This window comes from Pezoporus wallicus, unplaced genomic scaffold (assembly GCF_028554395.1).
Source record: "Pezoporus wallicus isolate ANWC-B61680 ecotype Strahan unplaced genomic scaffold, APGP_CSIRO_Pwel_v1 contig_16, whole genome shotgun sequence".
Lineage (NCBI taxonomy): Eukaryota > Metazoa > Chordata > Aves > Psittaciformes > Psittacidae > Pezoporus > Pezoporus wallicus.
This window is the reverse complement of record NW_026641478.1, coordinates 3,257,798-3,282,095: the sequence shown is the minus strand read 5'-3', so window position 1 is coordinate 3,282,095 and position 24,298 is coordinate 3,257,798. Positions and strand designations below refer to the sequence as shown.

Genomic DNA, 24,298 nt, shown 5'->3' with positions numbered 1-24,298 from the left:
TCTGGGTTTGGTTGCTGAGCAAAGCTCCAAAGAGACAGAAACCAAACTGTATTCGGTGCTGCTGCTTCCTTACATCAGGGGTTTTTCCTCTCCTTTGTGTTCCTCCCCTCTTTATGCCCCCCCCCCCCAACTCACACCAATATTACAGAGTATAGGTGCAGGGTATTAACGTGTTACAGCACCACTCATTGCACCTGCTGCAGATCAACCCAGCTGCAAGAGCAAGGTTAAAAATAAATAAATCAAACGATAGAGAAAGATTATACAACTTGTGATCTCTTTCCACTCCATAAACAATAGGCATTAGGCAAGAAATTCCTTCTCGTTAAGGCGGAATGCTATCAACAACAAAAGAATGTGCCCTCTTGCGCACTTGCTCCCTTCAGCTGTAAGCCACAGGAAAAGGTACACAAAGTTACTTAATTCAGAAGCTACCCACAGCCCTGTCATTTGCAGGGTTCCTAAATCAAGGTACTGGTAACAGAGTTCCACAGTATGGATAAGCTCTACTTCAGCAATTTAACACACCTTAAACTTTTTTTTTTCTTTTTGACACATAATCACTGCCTGTAACAATTATACCATCATTTAAAATTTCTTTAAAAACAAAAAACATAAAGAAAACAACCACTGCTTCTAATACAGGCTTTAAAAAGTAAAAGAAACCCAAGAATACCCACAACCTTCTGTTTTGAGGGTCCCCAGGATTCTAGTATTTCTTATCAGTCTGTAAACATGGCTTCATTCAAGGAAAACGTTTGAACAAGGTATTCCCTGTGCAGGCTGCAGGCTCTGTGTTAACACAGCCAAAAGATCCCAAGTGTCTCACACTGGGAAGGTTCTGCCTCAAAGCCTGATGTGCGACATGCCATGGTGGGAGCTGTTCTGCTTCAGGGGGATGACATGACAACAAGGGGGAACATGATGTGGTGGCAAATGAGACAAAGTGGCTTGGAAGGATGGAGGACAGGCAACCTCACCTCTGCCTGTGCATTAGCCTCTGCAAGTGCCCAGGGGGCTGCCTGCACAAGTGGCCCAAGGAGATTCATGATGGGGGGTGTAAACTCAGGAGGGACATTTACTTTTCCTTTCCATACAGCATAGGGAAATCTGATTATATGTGGCAGTTTTATTCAATTAATATTTGAGAGCTGGTGAGCGACTGGCACAGGTTGCCCAGAGAAGCTGTGGTTGCCCCAACCCTGGCAGTATTCAAGACCAGGTTGGACTGGGTTTTGAGCAACCTGGTCTAGTGGAAGGTGTCCCTGACTCTGACAGCGGGGTGGGAACCAGATGATATCTAAGGTCCCTTCCAATCCAAGGCATCCTACGATTCTATGATTAGTACCAAAACCCCAAAGACTTGAAAAGACATCGCTTCTTCTGTATGGAAGTGGCCACAGACTACAGTCCCATGCAAGAAGGGGAGCTGCTTGGTAAACAGCGACAGGCGCCTCTCAGGTCAGTGTACAGGGGTCCGGGAAATCCAAGAAACTTCTGCAGAGCAGAAGGAAAAAGTAGTTGCAAGGCAATGAACACTGACACTGATCAAGGCAACATGCCCTAATTGTTCTCACCAACCACCCAAACTCACAGTCAACACCCAAAGCGATGAGTTACATCAACTGAACTGCAGAAAATGTGCACATTGTGCAGGTAAACAAGGAAGAAGAGTTAGAGGTTTAGAGGAATGGATGCTGCCTACACCCCAAGCAGTAGGAAAACAAAGGAGTTGCTCATCAGTGGCTGCTTGGCTGCACAACCACTGAACTGTTGGCACACAAGAGAATTAATTTTGAAGGTGGCGCAGCAATTAAACCTATCAAACATCAATCTCTTGATAAATAACACTTACAGCTTCTGAGAACACATGAGCCAAAACCTTCAGAAACAGGTCAGAGACCAGAAACTTCCCAAAGGCCAGGGAAAGACAACATGGGAGGCAGAACACAGCTATTCACAGCCTTTGTGTGCAGGATAAAACATGGCTCAAAATGTGCCTCCCCCAGCTCCCAAGCCAGCAGTTTGATCACACCTACCATCTCAGGTGGGACTGCCCCAATGCCAGTTCTCATCCGGTCAGGGCCTGGAACTGACACCCAGAGACCATGAGATGGCACCCAAAAAGTTATTACTCAGGTTAGCAAATTGACACAAAAAGGTATCATTTCAACAAATCGGCACTTGTAAATACTGTCCTCGCCAAGTTATTCTTCCCTAATCATTGTAAATCACTGAAGCCACAAGTCTCAAAATAGCTAATAGCAGTTTTAAACTCTACCAGAATAATGAACCTTAAAATTAATTTTAAATAGCACCACAGAAATAAGCAGGGGAAAAAAAGACAAGCTATCAACCTTGCAATTAGATTTAACATTAGAGATGTGAACAGGAACATTGTTCAGTGATTAATGCATTCAAATATAGAACCCATTATGCTATTCCTTTTACCAATATAACTGTACTTTAAATAAGACTAATTGAAGTTACAACTTGAGCTTCAAAGCATATACTCCAATCAATCTCATCATACTCCACAAAAATATTCTTAAGCATTCAGAACTCATAAGTCTGGAGAAGCACAACACAACAGATCTACTTCCTCGTGACTGCAAGTCACTGAAGCGGCATGCTTGAGGTAAAAAAAAAAAAAAAGACTCATGTCCACAACTGCCTTCTACCACTGAGGTCTTCCAGATGTCTGTAAATGAGGGCAGGCCATTTAAGTTCAAGCAAGATTCAAATTAGTAGTTGCAGAGAGAGGAGTATGACGATGAGAGAAGACAAGGGACCTATAAAATGAGAACTGGAGAACTTGGTTCCGTTATACCCATAAAATGGGGCATGAGAGGCAATACTGCTGCCATCTACCAGCACAAGGGAAGCAAAACCAGAAAGGGAGAGAAGAGATGCCCAGTCCAAAGGCAAGGCTCCATGGTCAGGCAGATCAAATACGTTTATATAGAAAACATGAGGTTTATGACCATTAAAAAAAAGAAATCTGAACTGACAGGCACTATATGGACAAAAATTAACTCCATGCTTTTAATACAGAGCTCCAGTAGTGCATTTCCATAAGCACCTGAAGTTGGAATTAGCATCATAGAATTAGAGTTTAAATCACAACAAAAGTAAAGTCTTAAGTCTTAACCACAAAATTCAGTAGCAATTTATTTCTGGTATGTTATTACTACTTCTAAGTGTTTGGTGAGACAGGGTAGGGAGGCTGGGGGGTGGAGGGGGCCCGTTTCTTTTTCCCCAGATGGTGTGCATGATGAAACGGCAGAGCATTTCAGATGCTCCCAGCACAACTTGAGTTTCCCACACGCAGTAGACTTACATTAAATGCACAGCACAAAATGCTGAGTAGGTATAGCTATTACCTTTCAGCATTTCATTTTTGTCTCAAACTTCAAAGTAAACCGCACCCAAAAACTCTGCGAAGTCGTAATACAAGAGAGACGGAGCCAGCAGTGGGAAGCAGGTCATCCACGAGCAGGCATTTAAATACCACTGATCCAGGGAATGACATGATACCGCATGTTTTCAGGCATGCACCTGCCTTTCTGGTCCCCATGGTGCATCACCAGCCACAAACCATTCCCTCTGCCTGTTGCTAAAGCATCCCTCTAACCAGTGTTGAGCAGGAGCCAAGATAACATGCCCATACTGAAAGTGAGACTGTGGTCCATTCCCTCCTTCTCTCCCATATTGTAGCAAAGCAGAAAGAGTGCCTTCTCACTCTTCATGAACACAGCCTTATGGACATGATGAGAGCAAAAAGCTGAGTCTTCCCTGTCCTTCCTTGCCAGGCCTAAGTGCTGCTCCTGCTCCCAGACAAGGAGCAGGGGGGCTGCACCAGAGCTCTGCACCTCCAGCAGGGGTGCCACAACAGGGCTCCTCATTCCCATTACTATCCTCCAGACTGCAAAGAAGAAAGAAGCCAGTCATTGTGGGAAAAACGTGAGAGTACAGATATCTTCCTTTAAAAGTAATTTAAAAAAATGAAATAAAATTTGAGGTATTGCCACTGGCATTAGTGCCATGTTTGCAGCTGGAATCAACTCCTAATATATGCCACCATGGCAAGAACTTGAGACAAAGTTGAACAGCACTATGACAAGGAAGACAAATATACATTGCTGGTGAGGTGGCAGCAGTGGTGGGAAATACACCTCAATGCCCATAAAAAACAGAAAATAGAGCAAGAACTTCTAAACCAGGAAAAAAACCTGCATGAGCAACAGGGAAGTGAGGGAAAATACAAAAGTAGAGATACAAAAAAGATGGAGAAAGAGTTGGCATTAAGTATGAAAAAACCAACCACCCACTAACCTAAGAAGACATAAAGTGTGTAAAATACAAAAAAAAAACCTCAAATCTCTAAAGTGAAAGAGCATAAAGTGAAAGGCAATTAAGAGAGGTCTCCATGTAAGTATGTGTAAATACCATCTTATTTTGACTACTTACGTGCAACGCAAGATCACAGTAAATTCAGCTTCTATATTTGAGACGCAATTTAATTAAAAAATAAATCCCTTATTATCATTATTATCTGGGTGGGGCAGGAATATTAATTTAAACAAGCATGTAAATACATTTCTTTCTTTAAGGTGCAGTCATGCTGTGTGGTAAGCCTGTCTTCTCCCTGGTTAACTGTTTCTCTGAAGCCTCACATATGCACTGAAACACAGATAGATCTCGTAGGCATACAAGTTATGGCACATCTTTCAACTCACTTGGCACCTGGGAGAAAAACAATTTAATTAACATGGTGTTTTTCTGTTTTTCCTGGCTGCATCAGCCAACAGATGAAGACAGTCCCCCAGGTGTCTCCTACTTCTATGCAAACACCCACTGTTTCAGTTCAAAACCTTACTTTTACTGCAATACAAAGCTCTGTTTTGTTTTGGATCTGGCTAGGGTTTTCTTGGGGCTTGTTTGGTTAGTTTGGGTTTGTTGTCCATTTTTTTGACTTGGGTTTGGTTTTCTTTGGTGGGGGTGAGATTTTTAGGGGGTTGGTTTTGGTGGGGTTTTTTTTCATTTTCAAAGTATCAAGGGGAAGAACAGGAACTGAATTTCATAATTACACCCTATGCTCACAGGGCCATGAGGCATATTCACATGGAAGTATTACAGCATCACCCAGACCGTGACTTTGTGCCAGAAGATGTTTTCATTTTCCAGGCTCCCAGAGGAAAAAAAGAAAACAAAAAAAACCAAAAAGAAAACAAAAAACCAAACAAACAACAACAACAAAAAAACCAAAAACCAACCCAAAACCAACCAAACAAACCCAAAAAAACCCCACAAAACAAACAACAACAACAACAAACCAGCAAAAAAAACCCAAAACACAATAATGCATTTCTGACATTTTAGGAAGAGAAAATGATGCATTTTTTCAGCTATAGAATTCTGAAAATCATCTGAATAGATCACATTTAAGAGGCATTTTTCTTAGTTCTACATTTATGGAGACATTTGGAGTCCTCTTGAGAGTTTACACTGCGTCTCCTTCAGTTCGGCATTCATGACAAATCTTTATTAGCACCTAAATAAGGGCCTATTTTCATTATAAAAAGAGGTATTTTTTAAAAAAGTAGGATAGATGCATCACTATACTGACCACTAAGGCTGGCTCAAATTGGTTAAATGCATACCTCAGCGCTGCCTTTTGCAGTGGCATCACTGTGCAGCTAAGCGTTGTTTATATTTGGAGGTGGGGTAAGGGAAGAAACCTAAAGCAGGAGCTCGTTGAACAAGTTGGGTAACTTGCTCTTCCTCGGAGGTATGTTTCGGTTATTAGCACTGGCTGTGGGTGTAGGTGGGGGCAGAAGGGGTGAGGGCAAGAGCAAAGTATGGGGCTGAGCCAGCCTTGTGGTGTGACCACAGGCCTGGAAGCCAGGAACTCACAGTTACCACCTTGGCCTTGCACACTGGGATGCTTAGTGCCCATCACCTACTCATGCCATCTGTAGACTGTGATGTCCCTGCTCCTACAGTTCTCCAAAGGCTTCTAATGCATTGGACCTTGAACTGAAAGGAGAGCAAGGAGTAGGTGGAAAAGCTAAACCACTCTTTTCTTCCCTCTCTTTTTGGGCCCCAAACTAAAAATAATAATTAAAGCAATCACCCTGCAGGGATAATTTGACTTAAGACTGACCTCCAGGCTTCAGTCAGTTATCCCACCTATAACAGAGTGCACAGAGCACCATGTTGGCCAAAGATCAGAAACGGTGCTAATTGCATTGCCACTCCCCTCTGTGTGCCCTTCGCTGTTTTTCCACATTAGGTGAAATAATAAATTACTGTGATCCTTGACACAGGGATTTCCTGCCCCAGCTCTACACATGATTACAGACACCAACTGTTTTAACGATTCACTTCCAGATTTCCTCTCAAAAAACAGGTGCTCCTCCTGCCAGAATGCAGGAATGAAACTTTTTGCATAAACGTTCTCATTATCTTAGTGCTTCCAGTATTGAAACTTTAAATCAGCCAGAAGGAGGAATATTCCCCTTCACCACTGCAATTCATGAGTGTCAGAGTTCAGCCATTATGGAAAACACGTTCTGAAGCAGCATTAGATAAGAACTATTCTGGTTTCGAACAAAAAGGGCCATCCACCCCCCAAACCCCAATTCTACCTGCAATGACAACAGCCAGTTACAGACCTCTGTAAGGCCAGTGTGTGTACTGAAGGATCTTCCCCAGCGTTTGTTCCTCAGCTCCTGGCACTGCCCACCACCATATGTAGTGGCCAGCAGAAGACCTCTCTGCTCAGCTCATCTCATTGCCTGCAACCTCTTGCAGCACTGAGCTCAACAGTTTCCTTCCAACAGGAGTGATGGGATTAAGGGAAACACACAACAGGAATTAACGGGGTATTTTTGAAACAAGACTTCCAAGTTGACAGCTTTCAAGGTGTTCAACAGAGCAAGGGACCAACTGTCCTCAACGACTTGAAATTCCTCTCAGGCCTCTGTCTTTTACCCAGCTATAGCATAACCTTTGCTATGACATTATAGCCATGTATATTACAGCAACAATATGTACCAAATAAGGCTTTTACTGTTAAGAGTGAGTATCAGGTTGTAAACCACAGGTGTGTTTCTGGGATGTTGGTGCTACCAAATAAGGCCAGCTGGAAAAGACAAGAGCAAAAGTACAGCACATGGGCACCCTGGGCTGACAAGCCTTGCAGGTCAGGAGAGCTCTCTGTCCTTCACAGCTTCATCCCATTTTGGGCCGGACAAAGCTACTTTAGGTCACTCCTTGCAGGCATTCTTACTGCAAAGAACATACAGGCTTGGAAAGCCAATATGGAATAACCATCCCAGGCTATTTCTGTGTTCAGACAAGCCTTAACTTTCCCACCAGTTAGTTGGATTCTAGTCAAAGTCAAGAAAAAAAAAAAAAAAAAAAATCAAGTGATCTGCTTTTCACCTCAAATAGTTTATACAAAACAGACTTTACAAGCAAACCATGTTAAATACTCTAGTGCCAAGTCACCCCACTACACAGAACTGGAATGACAGTAATCCACTTAAAGGTGAAACTCCCCTGAAGCCTAATGAGTAATGAAAGAAGTAAAGAACTCTTGTTCTTGAAACACAAAGTTTTGGCACCTTCCACCCTCTCCTCCTGCCCCTATATATACAAGTTTTTCTGTTTTGCACACACAGGTCAACAATTTGATACAGATGAAATTCAGTCCCTCCACAAACAGGGCTTGAAACAGAGCAAGTTGCCTCAGGTCCTCAAGTCACATAGTCCCTGATTTTTAGACTATGATTTAGTATTTCAGTCTTCCTAAAAGAGAATTGGTATGTTTCTTCTAACTATGCTTCCTTCAAGAGCCAGAAATGTTTTGCATCTCAAGCAGAGTAGCCTAATACTATTGTATTTAATCTTTGCTCTGGTCCTTCTGCTGTATTTAATCTCTGCTGCCCTAATACAGGCTTATCCTGTGCTGAAGGGAAACTCTGCCAGCACACCCAGATCAATGAACAGGTTCAGAGATGGTCTGCCTTGATGCCCATCTGAGCTCCTGCATTAGTTCCAGGCTAACTCATGTTGCTCCCTGCCCTCATGCCCCGGAGAAAGCAGCAGCTCAGCGCCCCGCATTTGGTATTGGCATTGTATTTAATTGCTTTTTTACACACATCACTGGAGGAGGGTGATTCAACACAGGCATGCAGGCATGGAGGTGCTCAGACGGCTGTTAAAAGATGTTGTATAAGGATTTGATACCAAACAGAAGAGCCAGTAACACAGCTGTACAGCTCCAGCACTCAAAGCACAGAAAAAGTTATCACTGCTGCAATTAACATCTACTTTCTTTGGAAATTGCCACAAAATTTAAGCACCACACACCAATGAATATCTGACAAACCAGTCACTGTAGCGTCCAGCTCAGGAAGATTTAACACAGATAAAGACCAACTGCCGCAAGAAATCTCAAAACTGCACTTCCTTGGCAAAGGCAGGAGCAAAGAGATTATAAATGTCACAAGTATGATTTAAGGTGTGTACCTGTTCTACGGGGTTGGCATTTCTTTCCCAGTTAAGAAGGAATGTTTCTTTACAAACACAGAAAGAGTCATCAGTTATTTAAGGAAATAAAAATAGCATACAGACAACAGCTGATTGAGTTGAGAAATGGAAACTTTTTGCAGTTTGTTTGGCAACCATATTTACGTATTTTGTTAAGTGCTGGCAAGTTGAGGCAAAAAAGGTCATACTTTCTCATAGCTTTGCTTCATAGCAAGAGGAGAGATGAAAAATTTCCACTTTAGAAAGTTCTCGCTGCCCGTCCTATTGCTTTACAGTTAGTTTATAAGCATTTTTAAATTAATTAATTAACATTTTGACATCTCATCCCAGTAACATGCTGGAAGCACCAGTCTGGAAGAAATTCTCTCATTTAAAGCCTCCCCAAAATACTACTTTTGATTTACAGAGATGAACCAACAGGCACAGCACTGACTGTCCCCTGACAAGAGACCAGGGCAAGCAGCTGAACCTTCATTTCTTGGGGTCTGTACCGACATAATTTCTTCCCACTTGTGTCTCCTCCATACATTTAATTTCATCATCTCCCACCCAAAACCTGTCAAGTTCAATCCAGTGTCTGGGTTTCATTCTGCCTGATTGAAGTCCTGAGCAGCTACTAAAAATGTCACAAAGAGTTTGCATCAACCTCCTCTTTCCCCACACCCTACATTTCAAAGTGGTTAGGCAGCAACAGAAAACAATTAAAGGAAATTGAGAGCTAAGGCTGAAATGTACCATATGTTGTCAAGCAGAAGGCCACAAAACATCAGTAAATCACTGCTGAGATTACATACTCCCACTATCAGGCACTGAAAGACTACAGAACAATGTCATCTCTAACTATTAATAACCATACTTCCTTTCTAGCACACAATCCTCTTTTCTTAATTGTCTAATAGGGGTATTTCCATATGAGCCACATTCCTCTTTCCCATAAGACAGCAGAAAGGGTATTAGAAGTGATTTATAGTTCCACATACATTCCTATCAGGACTTGCATTGCTCCTGACATTTGCTCATTTATAGCTTTAGGTCCTCATAAAAAAAACCAGAAAAGTCTGATTTTTTTTTTTTTTTTTGCGGTATAGTTTGTGAGTGCACTGGACAGAGAGTCAACCCCTACCATACTCCAACTTACCGACTGACCTTGGAAAAGCCACTAAAACTCCCTCTACCCATGCTCTGTTATTTTCAACTGTAGAGCTGAAACCATGTCAAAGCACTCTTTGCAAAGTACTCCAAGACGTAACATTTTTAAAACTTTTTATATAAAAGGCAAGACTTTTCTTAATATTTTAGCCATAATGATCGAGTTTCTGAAATGCTCCATAACTTTGCAAAGACCAAAAAAAGTCATAACATTGTTTGGGGTTTTTCTGTTTTTTTTTGTTTTTTTTTAATCAGGATTTTCATTCCACAGTTTGCGTGCCCATTGTGTTCCCAAATTTGAAGGAAAATCTGCTTAGAAATATGAAGTAACATCAACTGAAACTTCTGAATTTTACAACAGAAAGTCACGTGCTAATTTCCAATTGCATTTTTTATTGCACTAACAAAATTTCACTAAAATCCATTACGTAAAAAAAACATAGTCCCCATTACATCCATCCTGAATCTCCCCTCTTTTAGTGTAAAATCATCACCTCTTGCCCTATCGCAACAGACCCTGCTAAAAAGTCTGTTCCCATCTTTCATGTGTTCTGGTACTCTTCAAAACCTTCAGAAGGTTTACATCATTTAGTATTACTCCCTCATTGCTACAAAAAGAGAACATCAGACTAGCAAACAGAATATGTCAAATGGTTATCGGCCCACTAGTCAGCTCTTGACCAGCATTTATGAGGCTATTTTTTAATCAGCATTTCTGCACACTGTTAGTTGCTGCACTATTAACAATTCCATCCAGGTTTGAGCCTTTGTCTTCTGGTGTTTCACAGCAAAGCAAGCAACTGTAGCTTTTATGTAAATTAGTCCATGTATTTGTGTATTTGTGCTTCCTCATTTTTCATGAGGGATAGAAAGGAGATACTCTCTTTTTCCAAGAGCTACTGTTAATATTACTAATGTAGCCTACACTAGTCAAATTCACAGAGCAGAAGATTAATACTTAAAAATTCAAATAATTTAAAAAATACAAAATGGAAGAAAACAAAGCATGAACCAATATCATGGCTACACTAAGCAGAAGGAGGTGAACAGCAGGAGAAAATATATAGTCAGGATTTTCAGCATGAAGAAATGAACTTCACAATTAAATATACTTTGAAAATAATTCTTTTTTTTTAATTAAAACAAAACCTCTCATATTAATATTGTCATGTTTTAAAATTTAAGTGGAAAACACATCTAATTTGATTCCAAGCAACCTAGAAAAGGAACTTTGAAGTTAAGTCCTAAATAAAACATAAAATCTTCACTTTGCAAGTGTGGATTTTACCTGAAAAATTGTTTTATAAGTGTCCTATAAGAAAGTCAAAATGTCAAAATTCTCCTGCATCAAAAAAAAAACAAAACAACAAAAAAAACAAACAAACCTGTCAAGAAAACTTTCCCACAGAAAAGGAAACTTCTGCCAGCTTCACTTGATGACAAGAGGTAAGGAAGTACCAGGGCGGTTCCACAGTTTGCAAAGTGTTAGGCACAAAGGCTTAGAAAAATATTTTTAATGGCAACATTTTTAATCTTACCCAGCCCTGTCTTTATCTCCCTTTTCATTTTAGTATAGCTTTCTTCCATGTCTCCCTTCTTACCTTTATTATTCCCTACTTTCCCCATTTAGGAGGCACACACCAATGACCTCTGTAACAAAGTAGCTCTCCTTCACTGTCTCGATGTAAGTGGAACCAATACATTCTGATACATTAAATAAGTAAATTATAGAATGTAGCGATGTTACATTAGATTGCATTAAAGAGAGGGAAAGATGCTTGAATAGCACTTTTCAGAAGGGCATGTTGAGCCTTGGTGAACCAGAAAAATAAAGTGTTTGAAAAATCCTGCCTGGAAAACTGTTCCTTTATCCTAAAGAAACCTTAATTCCCCACTAGAACAAAACAAAACAACATCCCATTCTACTGTATTTCAGATGCCTATGTTCAAACCTGGGACTGCCTAGAAATGTGCAGTTTTATTCTCTTGTGTGAAAGGGAACCAAAAGTTCACACAAAAAAAATCCCTCTCTGGCAAAGCTGAAGAACTTGATGTATATGACATTTGGTGCTAATATTCATCCAGCACTCACATAGAGACAGAGTTAGCAACATCTCTGCTTGTTTGAAATCAAGTACCGACTTAAAAAAAATAATTATCACTAATGGTATTTAACTTACAATTCGAAAAACCCAATGGCTTTCTACTCTGTCCTGTGGTTTGACCTCACCCCTCAGGCCTCTGATGTAATGTTTCCCAGCCACAGAGCAAAGCACTGCACTTTCACCTTACCGGAGATGCAAGGAAAGATAGATGGCCTTAGAAGACCAAATTGGTACGCTGCAAGGCAAGACTCCCATCAGCTACCACTCTCCAAAGGAGATACTGATTCTAACTCCAAATTTGCTTCACCACCTGGGCTCAGCTGGAAACTTACTATAACTAAAAGTTTGCCTTGCTACAGAACATAAAGTTACTCCTCCTGAGAAATAAGCAATATATTATTCTGACAGATATGGTGAGCTTGCATGTAGTATACAAAACTCATTCATCTTCCCACTGTCTTGTGATGTCTTATAACTTCCATCACAGTTTATGATTTTTTGTGTTCAGCCAACTGAGCTGGAAACACGAGGTTTCTGGGGAAAAAACTGCACTGCAGCCAGAGATGCACCTCCACGAATGCTCAGCAGAGCCTTGTTGGAAAAGATGTTGTCAGACCACGAAGTCCTCCCCCTCATGTGATTATATCCAAATTGTCTAACCATCTCATACGCTGGGACTCAAGCTGAAGAGTCCGTATTTATTGAGAACCAGGTTTTCTTTGGGTTTACTTCTGGTAAACAATCATTTTATTTCCACCACGCCCCAAGAACTTTAAGCAAAATCATGATGTTCTGATTACAGGATTTGCAAGACCCAAATTCAAATTGCAGCATCTGTTCATCCTTGGGGGTAGGGGGGGAGGGGAAGAAAAGAAAAAGAATCCCCCCTACCAACAGTTATTTCTAAGTCTTATAAAGGCTTGGTGATGAGCAATAATTACTGCAATACTGAAAGACACTGAAATCAGCAGAAGCGAGAGCCACAAAAGTATACACATGAAGCCACACAAAACACTCTAGAAACAGATCCGTGGGAGAAGCAACTTACAAGCAATGAAAATATTTCCATAACACGGCAAGCAAGCCTCCCAGATAAGTCCTTCTCAAGATCTTTCCATCTCAAAATCCTTTGGTTCATCAGCTGCAGTATCCCAAGCTTGTCAAGTATCAATGCTTGCTTTTCTATAAATGCAAAACCCGATCATTTTTAGTTTGAGTTTTACGTGCCAGGATGAAAGCTGGGCTTTTCAAATCTGGGGTAGCTGAGCCTGTTCCTCTCAAGTCTGGGAAAATGCATTTTCCCTCACAATACTGCCATTGTAAACACCATCCTCTGAAACCCTCCCATTATGGCCCTCATAATCATGATCTTCTGAATCTGAAGTACTTATCAGAAACCTTTTTCACAGGTTAACACAAAACATCAGCATTCTCAATTACCATATTCAAGTGGTATTTTAACAACAATATTACTGGATGATCTTGGTTTATGAGAATAATTCACCTCTCTTCCCCTTTATTTTTGAAGACTTGTGAAGACGAGAAACAACTTGAAGGAACAGTAATACACTACAAGTAAGATATAAACGACACACCTAATGAATACTCCAAACTTCTGCATGTGGAAACAACCAAAAAAAGGCATTAAACCACAGAGTTCTTGCAGTTATGATTCAAGACAACACTTATGTCACCACAGAAATGAAATCTAGCCTAGGGCTTTCTGGATTGGATCAAATGGCTACTTCAGAAGCCACTTAGGCAACCAAACTGCTTATAGAATAAACTGTGCTGTCCTCCCAGAATGATTTTGGTTTCATTTGAATTATTTCTACAATACCTCACAGGAAAAGAATGTGCAGCACTCATTATTCACAAGCCTAATACCCTCAGCTTTTCTGGGACAAAAGAAACTAACACTTTCTACATTCATTTGATGTGGAAATACACATTCTCAGCTTGTGCAATGATATATGGCAAGTTAACCCAACCTCCAGCTTAGTTGATTACACTTATTCTCTAATGAGAAGTTGACCAGCAAAAACAGACGGGTTTTTATGTTCTAATGGATTGAACCAACAATAAAAGTATCCAGCAATGCTTTGCATTCTACTCATATTAAGACATTAGGTAACTTTCCCTAATGTTAAGACTGCATGTTTACCATAAAGCGAGATCCTCCGTTTGTTACAGAAATCATGTATGTCCCTGTTCACCTTGGGTCTTTTAAGATGGGACCAGTAGTTCTCAGGAAAAGACTAAATGGCCTAGATATCCTAGTGACATGAATAGACAAAAAGGCTTTCGGATGTGGTGGGGGGAGAAATACAAAAATTCGTTGCATTATTTTTGCACAAAAAGGTTTCTGATGCTAAATGGTTACAAAATTTCTCCTACAGCCTCTAGCCAGCAAGTTTGCCAAACAGCACACTGGAAATCTAAATTTCCTGTGAAAATGGTTATATGTATCTCCTCCCTCTCCCCCATCAATGTGGTTTATAGCCAAAACACTGGCAATTCCCTCAAATGAAGCCTGAAGTGAGATTGTTGCATCATCAGAGTTATTTTAATGCAACCTAAGCTTTGCTGTGGGTGGGGAGAAGCACATTCTAAAAATACTTCAGTTACACAGAACATTTCCTAATCTGACCATTTCCTAATAAAGAGACACCTGAAGTGGCTTATGAACATAAACAAGAGAGACAAGTCTTTAAAGAGAGACAAGTAACGCTAGATAGGCTTGTGCACCGGAGCCATCAGTGCTTCATACATCTGGGGATGATGCAGCTTCACGCAGCAACAAGGTAATTAAAGTTACAGACCCAAATCACAGAATCTGCAGTCTAAGACAACATATTAATGATACAGTTTTAAACAAAAATGGAAATGAAGCTAAAACTTTGAAAACTTAGTAGGCTTTTGTAACAAGACCATATAAGAACAATAAGCAAGAGAGCGCTCATTAAAATGATGGTGCCATACCCCAGATATTATATTTGATGCCATTACTTACCAAGCCAGCTATTGGAGTTGACAGGCGATTGATCTTCTTAACAATGCCAGGTTTGATCTTGTTAATCAAACTAAAAAAAGAAGTCATATGATTTTCTGTCACATAAATCAACTTTATTTGAGCATGAGCATAAAATGCTTATTAAGAAATACTTTGCATATAGTCGTAAGTTACATGATTTGAACCAAATAAATCTGAACCTATTAATACCCCCTAGTTATGGGTTTGTGTTTGTTGTTTTTCTTTTTTAAAATCAGTTTTCCAAAAAGTGACAAGGAACGGCAGACTGCAGAAGCAAAAATGGGATATGCCACATACACACAAAAACCCCAGAGTGGCAAAGTGAAACAGAAAAGAAAATGCCTGGGTAGGTGTAGGCAGAAATGGATCTGTGTTTCTACTGCATGGGTGGTGATGCTAATCAGACTCATAGTTCCAATTTAAACATTTACTTCACATAAAAGTTCTGATGCAGGTGATGTCAAAAATGTATCAGAATACTAATTTTCAGAGCTCAGTGTGAAAGCACTGATATTCATGTACATATAAGAAATCAATTCAGTTTTCATAATGCTATCAAGCCCAGTCTGTGTGCAACAATCATTTTGGGCATATACAATTTACACATGCAAATCATTTTCGGTCTCAGCCAGAAAAGGTTGTGCCTCATATCATTCTTACTTTATATAATCTCCATACCTAATCTGAGAAGAGAGGACAGACTCACTTTTGAATACAGAAGTCCAAATGCACACCTTGTCCTGAGATGAGGATGAGGCATAGGATTTGTTGCACCTTTATACCCAGGTTTTCAGTCATGCAGGTAGGGAAATACTGTGGTTCCTCAAATTACATGTTAGACCAGAGCATCAGCAGAGAACAGGGACCTCAGGACACCCTGGAGACTTTGTCTTCCTGCATACCTTTAAGGATTTTAGACTTGCTCGCTCTTCTTGTTGTTGCTCGTCTGGCTAGATCCTTTAGCCCACAAAGGTTCAGAAAGGTTTTGTGATCTGCCCACATCAATGCAGACCCAGGACCTAACGTGTGTAACTTTACATGGGAAAAAAACATTTTTTGCTCAAGCAGCAAATGTATTTGGAAAGCAAACACAAAGAACAGAGTTTACCTAGATACACTGGAATGGAGGATAGAAATATCTGCAAAAGAAGAATAATGGCTACAGGTCCTGAGATTTTTCAACTTCATTGACTGAGTTATTTAGTAAGCACAATATATTTAATAATTTATTAAAAAAAAGAGTGATCTGTTCAGGTGAAATTAAAACAAAAAATTATGTGGGAGGGTGTGTCCCCCCCCTTTTTTAATCTTCAAAATGCATATTTGCTGTTTAAATAAAATACACCACCTCCAGAGATAATATAGCCATGGACACTAAATTAGTCATATCACAGGTGAACCAAGGAAAAATGGACAATGTCATGTCTAGTTGCCGCAATGATGTTGTACTCTATTGCCTTTGGTGAAAATTGGACATCTGAAAATCTTTCCCATCTTGTTCTTTTCTGTTTCCCCAGAATTTCTATGAAAATCACTTCTCCTTGTACTTCAGGTACATCAAATTTAAAATTATGACACAGGAGGACAGCTATATGATTTAGTGCAACATAATGAGGCACCATTTCTTTAAAGAAAGTTGTGTGTCTCCTAAGGCAAGCTGCTCAGCTGAAGGAATTACAGGATGTTTTTCTTGCATATGGCTATTAATTACAGATAAATTTAACTGATTTGCATTTGGCAGATGGAGGCTTTTATTCCTTTGCCAAATAAGTGTCAACAATGAAGTTATCAGGGGATTAGAATGTATCAGTCCGTTGCCAGTTCTTAAAGACTCTGTTTAAAAATTATAGCTGAATACAATACACACGTCCCACTAAATACATACCTGAAGAAATACATTTTTATTAAAAGTATAAGTTATTTTTATTACCACATCCAGTCTAGTTAACATTTCATTACACAAGTAACGGAAATACAGCATCCATTTCTGCAACATCATCCAAAATTATCATTGTGATATAGGGACTTGAGTAACTAGGAAAGGCAACTAGCAAGACAGACTAGGTGGACAAAGGGCCCAAAGGAAAAAAAAAGTCAAGGACAGGAAAACACAATTATATTCACAGTAGGGAAAATGCACTAATGTTGCCCTTTTGCATTTGCTTCGGTTATTTTAATAGTAAAAAAAGAAAAGTCTGAATTTTTTCTTTTAAGAGCTGCTCTGAGATTTGAGATTTTTTTAAATGACCCAGGTAGTTCTCTAACAAGATTTCTCTCACACTAGTGTTCTAAATGACATTTACAACTGCCATTCCTTAAAATACTAAGGGATTAGCACCACTTTCAGTCCTGGAAACCAGTTCCAGTAAGTACAAAACCAGTTACAAATATATGGAAGAGACCTGGCAAGTGGACATACTACACCTCTGACTCAATCTAGCAACGAAACCAGACAAGTCCCATTACTGCCAAGCCTATAACATATAAGCTCAAGGAAGCATTTCAGAGAAAGCACTCAAAAAACAGATGAAGTCAGAGTTTGCTGCTGAAAGCAATGGGTAAGTCCGTCCAGAAAGTACTGAAACCTGGACTGCATGTTCACACACGTGACATATTTTCTATGTTATGCTGAGACCCAGTCCCTTTACTTTTATCATCCTAGAGTGTTCGGTTTGCTTTTTGCATTGGTTTTGAAGTATGCTTTTATAAAGTATGCCAAATGACATTTAATACATTCTACATTATTGAGATACTTGGATGGAACCATAAGAGCAATATTATTAAGTAACAAACATATGCCTGATTGTTATCTTAAACTTACAGTTTTGTAAGGTTCAAATCAGAAATGTAAAGAAAAAAAAGAATTTCTTTAAGTGTAAAAAGACCTCTGGTAGGAATAGGTAGTTTTCAGAATTTTAGATCCAGAACACAAGTGTTTACAATTTTTTATTTCAAGGGAGTGGAGATTGAGGAGAAAAACCTAAACCAAAACAACACCAGTGGGTATGTAGAGGTGAGTGCTTTGATCCCAGGCATAGCCACACCACCTTGCACAAGACTATCATAAAGCCCAGTGATACAATGAGAATTATGACCAATAAAACCAATCAACTGGACAGGGGATCAGCACAATCCTCACAGTAACACATAAAGGAGTGTGTGGGACAACACATGGAACATGTGTATCTAGAAAGAGAACATGTGAAAGCTGTTCTTCCTTCCCAGGGTAAACAACCGGTATTAAAAGAAAAAATAAATTACTTATTACAAAATACTTTGGGTACTTCGTCTGAGGCCAGGATTGAAAGCTGACAACTCATGCTAGCCTGAAGGATTTTTATATAGGTAAGTCAATACTCACTCGCACAGCAGGACTCCATTTTCCAGAGCTGCTCGAAAGTCTTTGGTTCCAAAGCTTTTCCCAGTAACTGTCTATAAAAATAAGAATTGAGAGTTAATTGGACATGCACACAAGATCAGGAGTAGCCAGAGAATCTAAGTACTGAAAACAAACAAAAAAAAAACCAAAAAACAAACCAACAAAACTTTTCAATTCAACACTTAGTTCATACTGTTATTTTCTCATACTAATTTCAAAAGAAAAAAGTATTCAAAACATAGTTCTTTATGCCTCAAAAAAAGTCAGATCAAACATCTTCAAGTAGTTTCCCCCTGTGTAAATCAATCTTCAGCTACATGCTGTGGGAATACTTGTCATTTCCTAAAGCAATAGAAGCCAAACTGAAAAACATAAAATAAATTTGAAGCATAAGTGAAAAAGAGAGAAGAGTCTTTTATCTCCTACTTCATGTTACAGCACGTATACGCATATCCAGCACAAAAGTATTTTAATAGGGTTGTTTGGGTTTTTTTTTTGGTTTGGCTTGGTTTGGGTTTTATTCCTGCCACTTGCACCTAAGGCAATGTGACTAAGAAACCACTCGGGCAAGTCTGTATTACCACGTGCACACCAATTCCCATTACTTGGCAAGCGCTAGGACTACGCTAATGGGACTATTCAAAGTGAAAAGCAGTGAACAAGAATAATGTCTTATAAAAGACATGGTACCCAATGTCAAAAGCATTGCCTACATGTATTCAGCAAAGTCGTTCTCCAACACGAAAAAAAATTTTGCTCATGGCATTAACTCCATCTCAAACGAGACCACCAACACAGCACCCCGCACACGTCTAAACTCACTTGGATTCTTCCTACTACATTACCCATGTCTCTTGAAGGGACCAAATTTGGCAGTTTTATTCTAAACACCCAGATTAGTAACCCACAGACAAGTTAGAAAAAGGGCCAATATTCCTAAAACAGTCCAAAAGAGGGGTTTATCCCAGTTGGGCATAGAAACCAAACACTAGGAAGAGCATTTATTCAAACTTAGAGGTCATTGGGTTCAGTCACCAACTAATTACAAACCTCTCTTTGGGGATCTTAACCATCCCCGACACTGCCCAGGACTACAGGCACACAATTTAAGGTGCTGTGGAACCTGCATGCATCCAGACCAAAGCTACTGATTACCACAGTAATTAAAGAAATTAGTAGCGAAACAAATGAGCTGTGCCTGGTAAAAGAGCAAAAGGAGAGGATGTAGCTCTTTAAGGAGCTATTACATTACCATCTTGTTATTCTTTTCAAATTGCAAAAGGCATGTATACTAACAGTAGAAATACTGTAACTTCATAGTTTTAAGGTAGGTTATCTTTTAATTCAAAAGCTGTAACTGCCATCTCCCTATTGAGGACAAAATTAGATGTTACAAAAATCTTCTGTTGGGTTTAAGGTTTGGGCTTTTTTTTTTTTCTAGGATTTAACAAACAGAGAAAAAAAGGATAGTACACCAACTCAAGGTGAGAAAAAAAATAAATCAAAATTCAGGGAGAGAAAAGAAAACAAATCACTGTTAAACAACAACAAAGGCTGATACTGATCCCCCTGGGAGAACTGTGTTTTATACAATATTCCTGTAACAACACTCTAACAGAAGAGTAGATGTTGCATCTCAGCAATATGATTTTCAAGAATCACTTAAAAATACAGCATCTGAAAATTACCCTCATTTCAAAATATGGCCTTTTGCTTTTAAATTCATATATTCAGTGATAGTAATTTTGAGGAAACTAGTCAATGTAACATAACAGCTCTGAAAGTTTTAACATAAATATTTGTGTTTCCTAGGTAATAGGGGATATGGGTTATAAATTAAACCCTTCATTCTACAAGCTAAAAGCTTGAAGTCTGCATGTCATACAGCAGAATTGTACTGTAATAGAAGCTGTAGGACTGGGGTCTAGTTTTATGGCAACATTTCAAACCCCAATCAATTCTGAGAGTCGAAAAGTCATTCTCATTCTGGAGTTGGTGCTGATACCTGCAGGACTACACAGTCCAAGCATTTAGGTTTATACAGACAGTTTACTTGTAAGTCATGCATTCAACAGATAGCAAGATGTTTCCTGTACCTACAGAGTTGGGCCCATCCTCCCCCCCAAAAAAAGCCTAGAACTGCAGCATGTAGCTAAGGAGGTCACTCCTCAGAAATTATTCTCAAGAAGTCAAGAAGCATGTGCCTGTGTGGAACCTTTTTGACTGCTACAAAGTCTTTCAGCACATGACCTCAAGTAACTACAAGCCATCCTTGAACCACAAGAGAACCCAACTGGACTACAAGGTTGTAAATGCTACTATTACATTTGCAGACCTCTTAAAATAAAATTAGAGGACATCACACTGGAAGCATTTGGACTAAGTTATTTGTGCAGCCACTGATTTGATATAAAGGATGGAGCTGGAAAACCAATCTTGTGACCCACAGATTTTGGTGACTATGTGGTTTGTTGACACTAAAATAAAAGCATCGGTACTGCCAAGTTAGGTTTCATTAATATTGACTTTTAAAGGATAACTAATAATTAAGTAGTTAAGAAGTATTCTCAAGGAACAATTTAACACTGGTTGCTTGAAACTGAAACACTTCTCAAGTTGCACAACACCTTGAATTTCTTGAGGTCATAAAAGTAAGCACTCAATTTTAAAACCTCCTTTTGTACAGAGAGGGAGGACTTCTTTCAGCATGCACTTTCATCCAGCTCATACTCACTGTGAGGCATCAAGCTCAGCTGTAACTATTACAGCCTGCATAAGATCTAGGTATCAAAAAAAACCCATCAAAATGGGAAGCCATAGACTGGCTGAGAGTTCCCTGACTTTTAAGAACCTGACTAAGACAAAGTAAATCCCAACCAGAGATATTACATCTTCAAACAATGTCTACTATTTGTGAGTCACTGTTTATTCATTGAAACTGGTTATACTGGGTGTGGTACTCTTATGTAAAAGGCATACTTGATTTTGGACAATTTTTCAAACCACTTAGGCTATGTGCCAAATAATAAAGGAATTAGCTTGAAAAATCAGGTTTTATTTATGTATGAACAACATCTCATTTCAAACTATGCCTCTTTCCTCTCCTTCATTCAGCTGAAAGTATTTTGCTTGTTTTTTGATAGAGAGCTATGACATAATTAAAGGCTATATCACAAATTGCTGCTATAAACCAGTTTGATTTTATTTTTGTAAGACAGCGTCCCCTAATACTTTGGTAACTTGCAATTGCGAAGTCCAAGCAATTTACTTCAAACAATATTCAAATCCAGTCTTCACTTAAATTTAGACATTTAAAAAAAATGCTTACAGAGGGCTAGTTTAATTTCAGGTTTGCTGCGATTCCTGTAGAAAGAGGCAAATCAAAAAGAAATAACCAAAGGTCAACCACTCTGAAGATGGCATGACATCAAAATAAAGGACTGAACTAAAAGCACATGGTGCAGAAGAATACACTGATTATATGCCTCAGTACCAAAATTAACACTGAGTACATTTCTTTGACTTGTCCTACTAGAGGCCAAATACAACTAATCATAATAGGCCTTCTTTGCCTTAAAAGCTAGTCACAGCTGAAAGATTTTTCAGTGTTAATAAAAAATACTAAGGGAGTTTACATCAAGTTACTTCCATGGTCCACATGGGTTTGAATGGCTTCAGCAGAAAAGCAACACTACCACAGGACAGTAGGTTCTTCAAGTGGGTTTCCTATAAATACCAGAACATGCAACTCAAACTGCAAGGGACTGGCAGGTCTCTCAGTTTTATTTTGCTGTGGTAAAAATACCTAAACTAGACTCTCCCCATCCAATGCAAGACTCACACCGTGTATACAGGCACACTGGTTAACTTATTCTCCACCCCAAAAGCATTAGCTGCTCAGAAACAAGGAGGCAACACTGCATCATGACCAGCCTGTGACCCGAACAATGTCTTGCTGCAGAGGAGCCAGGTACTTGCCATCCAGCTGGCTCTACAGTTCATGCTGGCCAGCACTGCTCTCTCCATCTCATTCAGAGCTCCTCTGCCACAGCTCCACATAGGCTACATGATCTCAAACCATGCAAGAACCCCACACACAAATTTGAGACAAAGACCAGCTGTACCAGCGTGAAGGCTGCAGCTTCCTGATGTAAGGCCATAGGTTTGGGCTGGAATATTCAAGAAACCACACATGACATCAACAGGCTTAATGCAGGCTCATGCAAGGATCACACAGGGCAAGCAATTAGACAGCAACCTCAAGGATACTACACTGATTCATGAACTTCAGGTCCCCAGCTCAGCCTACAGCTTGAAAAGCCAAGTTTACCATGCTGCAGAGGGCTTCTCAGGTGCTGTAAGGAACTGGGACAACGATACGAAACTAACACTACAGTACCATTCCCACTACAGAATTTTGACTATGCCTGCCAGTTTGTGTCACAGTGCCTGCCTCAGCAGATCTCCTCATGTACACACTAATGTCTGAACTGCTACATTGCTAATGGCCTTCCTTTATTGCACCAATTACCCAAAATCTGAATCAGACTACATTGCAAATGGCTCCATCTTTACACAATTCCAGCATTATATATCTCCATTCCTAGCACTTGTTTGGCTTTAACTGCCCTCACCCAATATATCACTCCCCAACAGTACTGTTACTGTAAGACGCACCAGGAGATATATTGGCTACAGACGCTGCAAACGTGAAAGTGTTCAAAAAAATCCCAATGCTCTGGTATCTGTACAGTTGGCAAGGCCTGGAAGCAGATTCATTTTCATAAGGTATTTAGAGTCCACTGCATTTTATATACAACTGTCAGTACATACTCTACCTCAGCTTGAGAGATTTTATCATTTAGAGTCTGTCACAACAGAAGACCAAATACCAAAGCAGAAGGGATTTTTCATCTCTCCTGAGCTGCTGCAGAAACTGGTGGTTCTTCTGCACTGTGACAATGAGTAGCTGCTTTGTGGGACATTTCAGACACACTACCCAAAGTTCTGCCTCCCTGTTTCATGGCTATTTGTACTCCTGTTTAAATGCCATGTAGGATACGAGCTTCTTGAATGGCATATGCAGTAGCTGTCAAAAATGCTGCCATTTAAGTTTTAAAGTGAGGAGCTTGTGCCCTTTGCAGACTTCCCATCCAGTTTTCTCCTCCCTACTAGTTCTTTCTCTCCGAGTTTCTTCTTAAAAAAAAAAAAACAACAAAAACAAACAAACAACAAACAAAACAAAAACCAAACCAAACCCCCCTAACATTGTCACAATTTGCTCTAGTCACATCAATTGATCCAAATGCCTCCCAAAAGGGCAGTTGGTAGGAACCATATTCAGAGGGTTGCTGCACTCAATTTGAATACACAAATGGCAAAATCAGCCAGTTGGGTCGAAAGCCTCTGATGTTGCAGCAACCACAGCGATCACTCGATTTCTCAAGGTCAAGCAGTAGAAAAGAGTGACTCATTTCTGAGGCAAGCAGGATCGGTATCCCTGAATTTTGAGCCCCAGGACAAAAAAAAAAACAACAAAAAAAAAAGTGTGGGCATTCCCATCTTCCACCCAGGGAGAACATTCCTGGCATTTCACATCTGGTAGCAGGAGGGACACCAGGTTTGAAGCAGCCAAGATCACAATCTTGCTATCTTCCCTTCTGATCACAATTTAATTCATGGTCCAACAAACTCCTGAGAGGTCAACACGTGATCGAGAAGCTGGTACCTACAAAGGCTTTCCCGGTCAGCTGTCCAGCAACCAGCTTATGACATGCCCCAGCCAAACAGCTTCACAGGAGTCAAAAGCAACGCCCAGATTTCTACAGAAGGAAGCTCCCAATTTCAAGCCCTCGCACCTCATCACTAAAATCCAAGACGGTCACAACTCTACTGAGGAAAAGAGCTGGGGTGGCTGGAAATAAGAAAAGTATCTACCAAGAATTCTGCTTATTAGCTGTGTGCACAGCTAAAGTAAGAGGGCTGAAGGAGATGGATGTTTCTGCCATTGATCACTTCTGCTGTGAATGTTGCCCTTTATATCCATAACAATAGTGTTTTTCAGTTGGAATA

General features: G+C 39.8%; 1 protein-coding gene across 3 annotated transcripts in view; it reads right to left on the bottom strand.

Moving 5' to 3' along the window:
• The window catches only part of LMO7 (LIM domain 7), a 128,081-nt gene that overhangs the window by 74,120 nt on the left and 29,663 nt on the right, over window positions 1-24,298 (bottom strand). For all 3 annotated transcript variants that reach the window (XM_057424038.1, XM_057424039.1, XM_057424040.1), the window contains exons 2-3: window positions 18,209-18,279; window positions 14,827-14,896 (exon numbers count right to left, since the gene is read on the bottom strand). In XM_057424038.1, coding sequence (XP_057280021.1) covers window positions 14,827-14,896; window positions 18,209-18,279 — 141 coding nt within the window. The remainder of the gene's footprint in view (window positions 1-14,826; window positions 14,897-18,208; window positions 18,280-24,298) is intronic.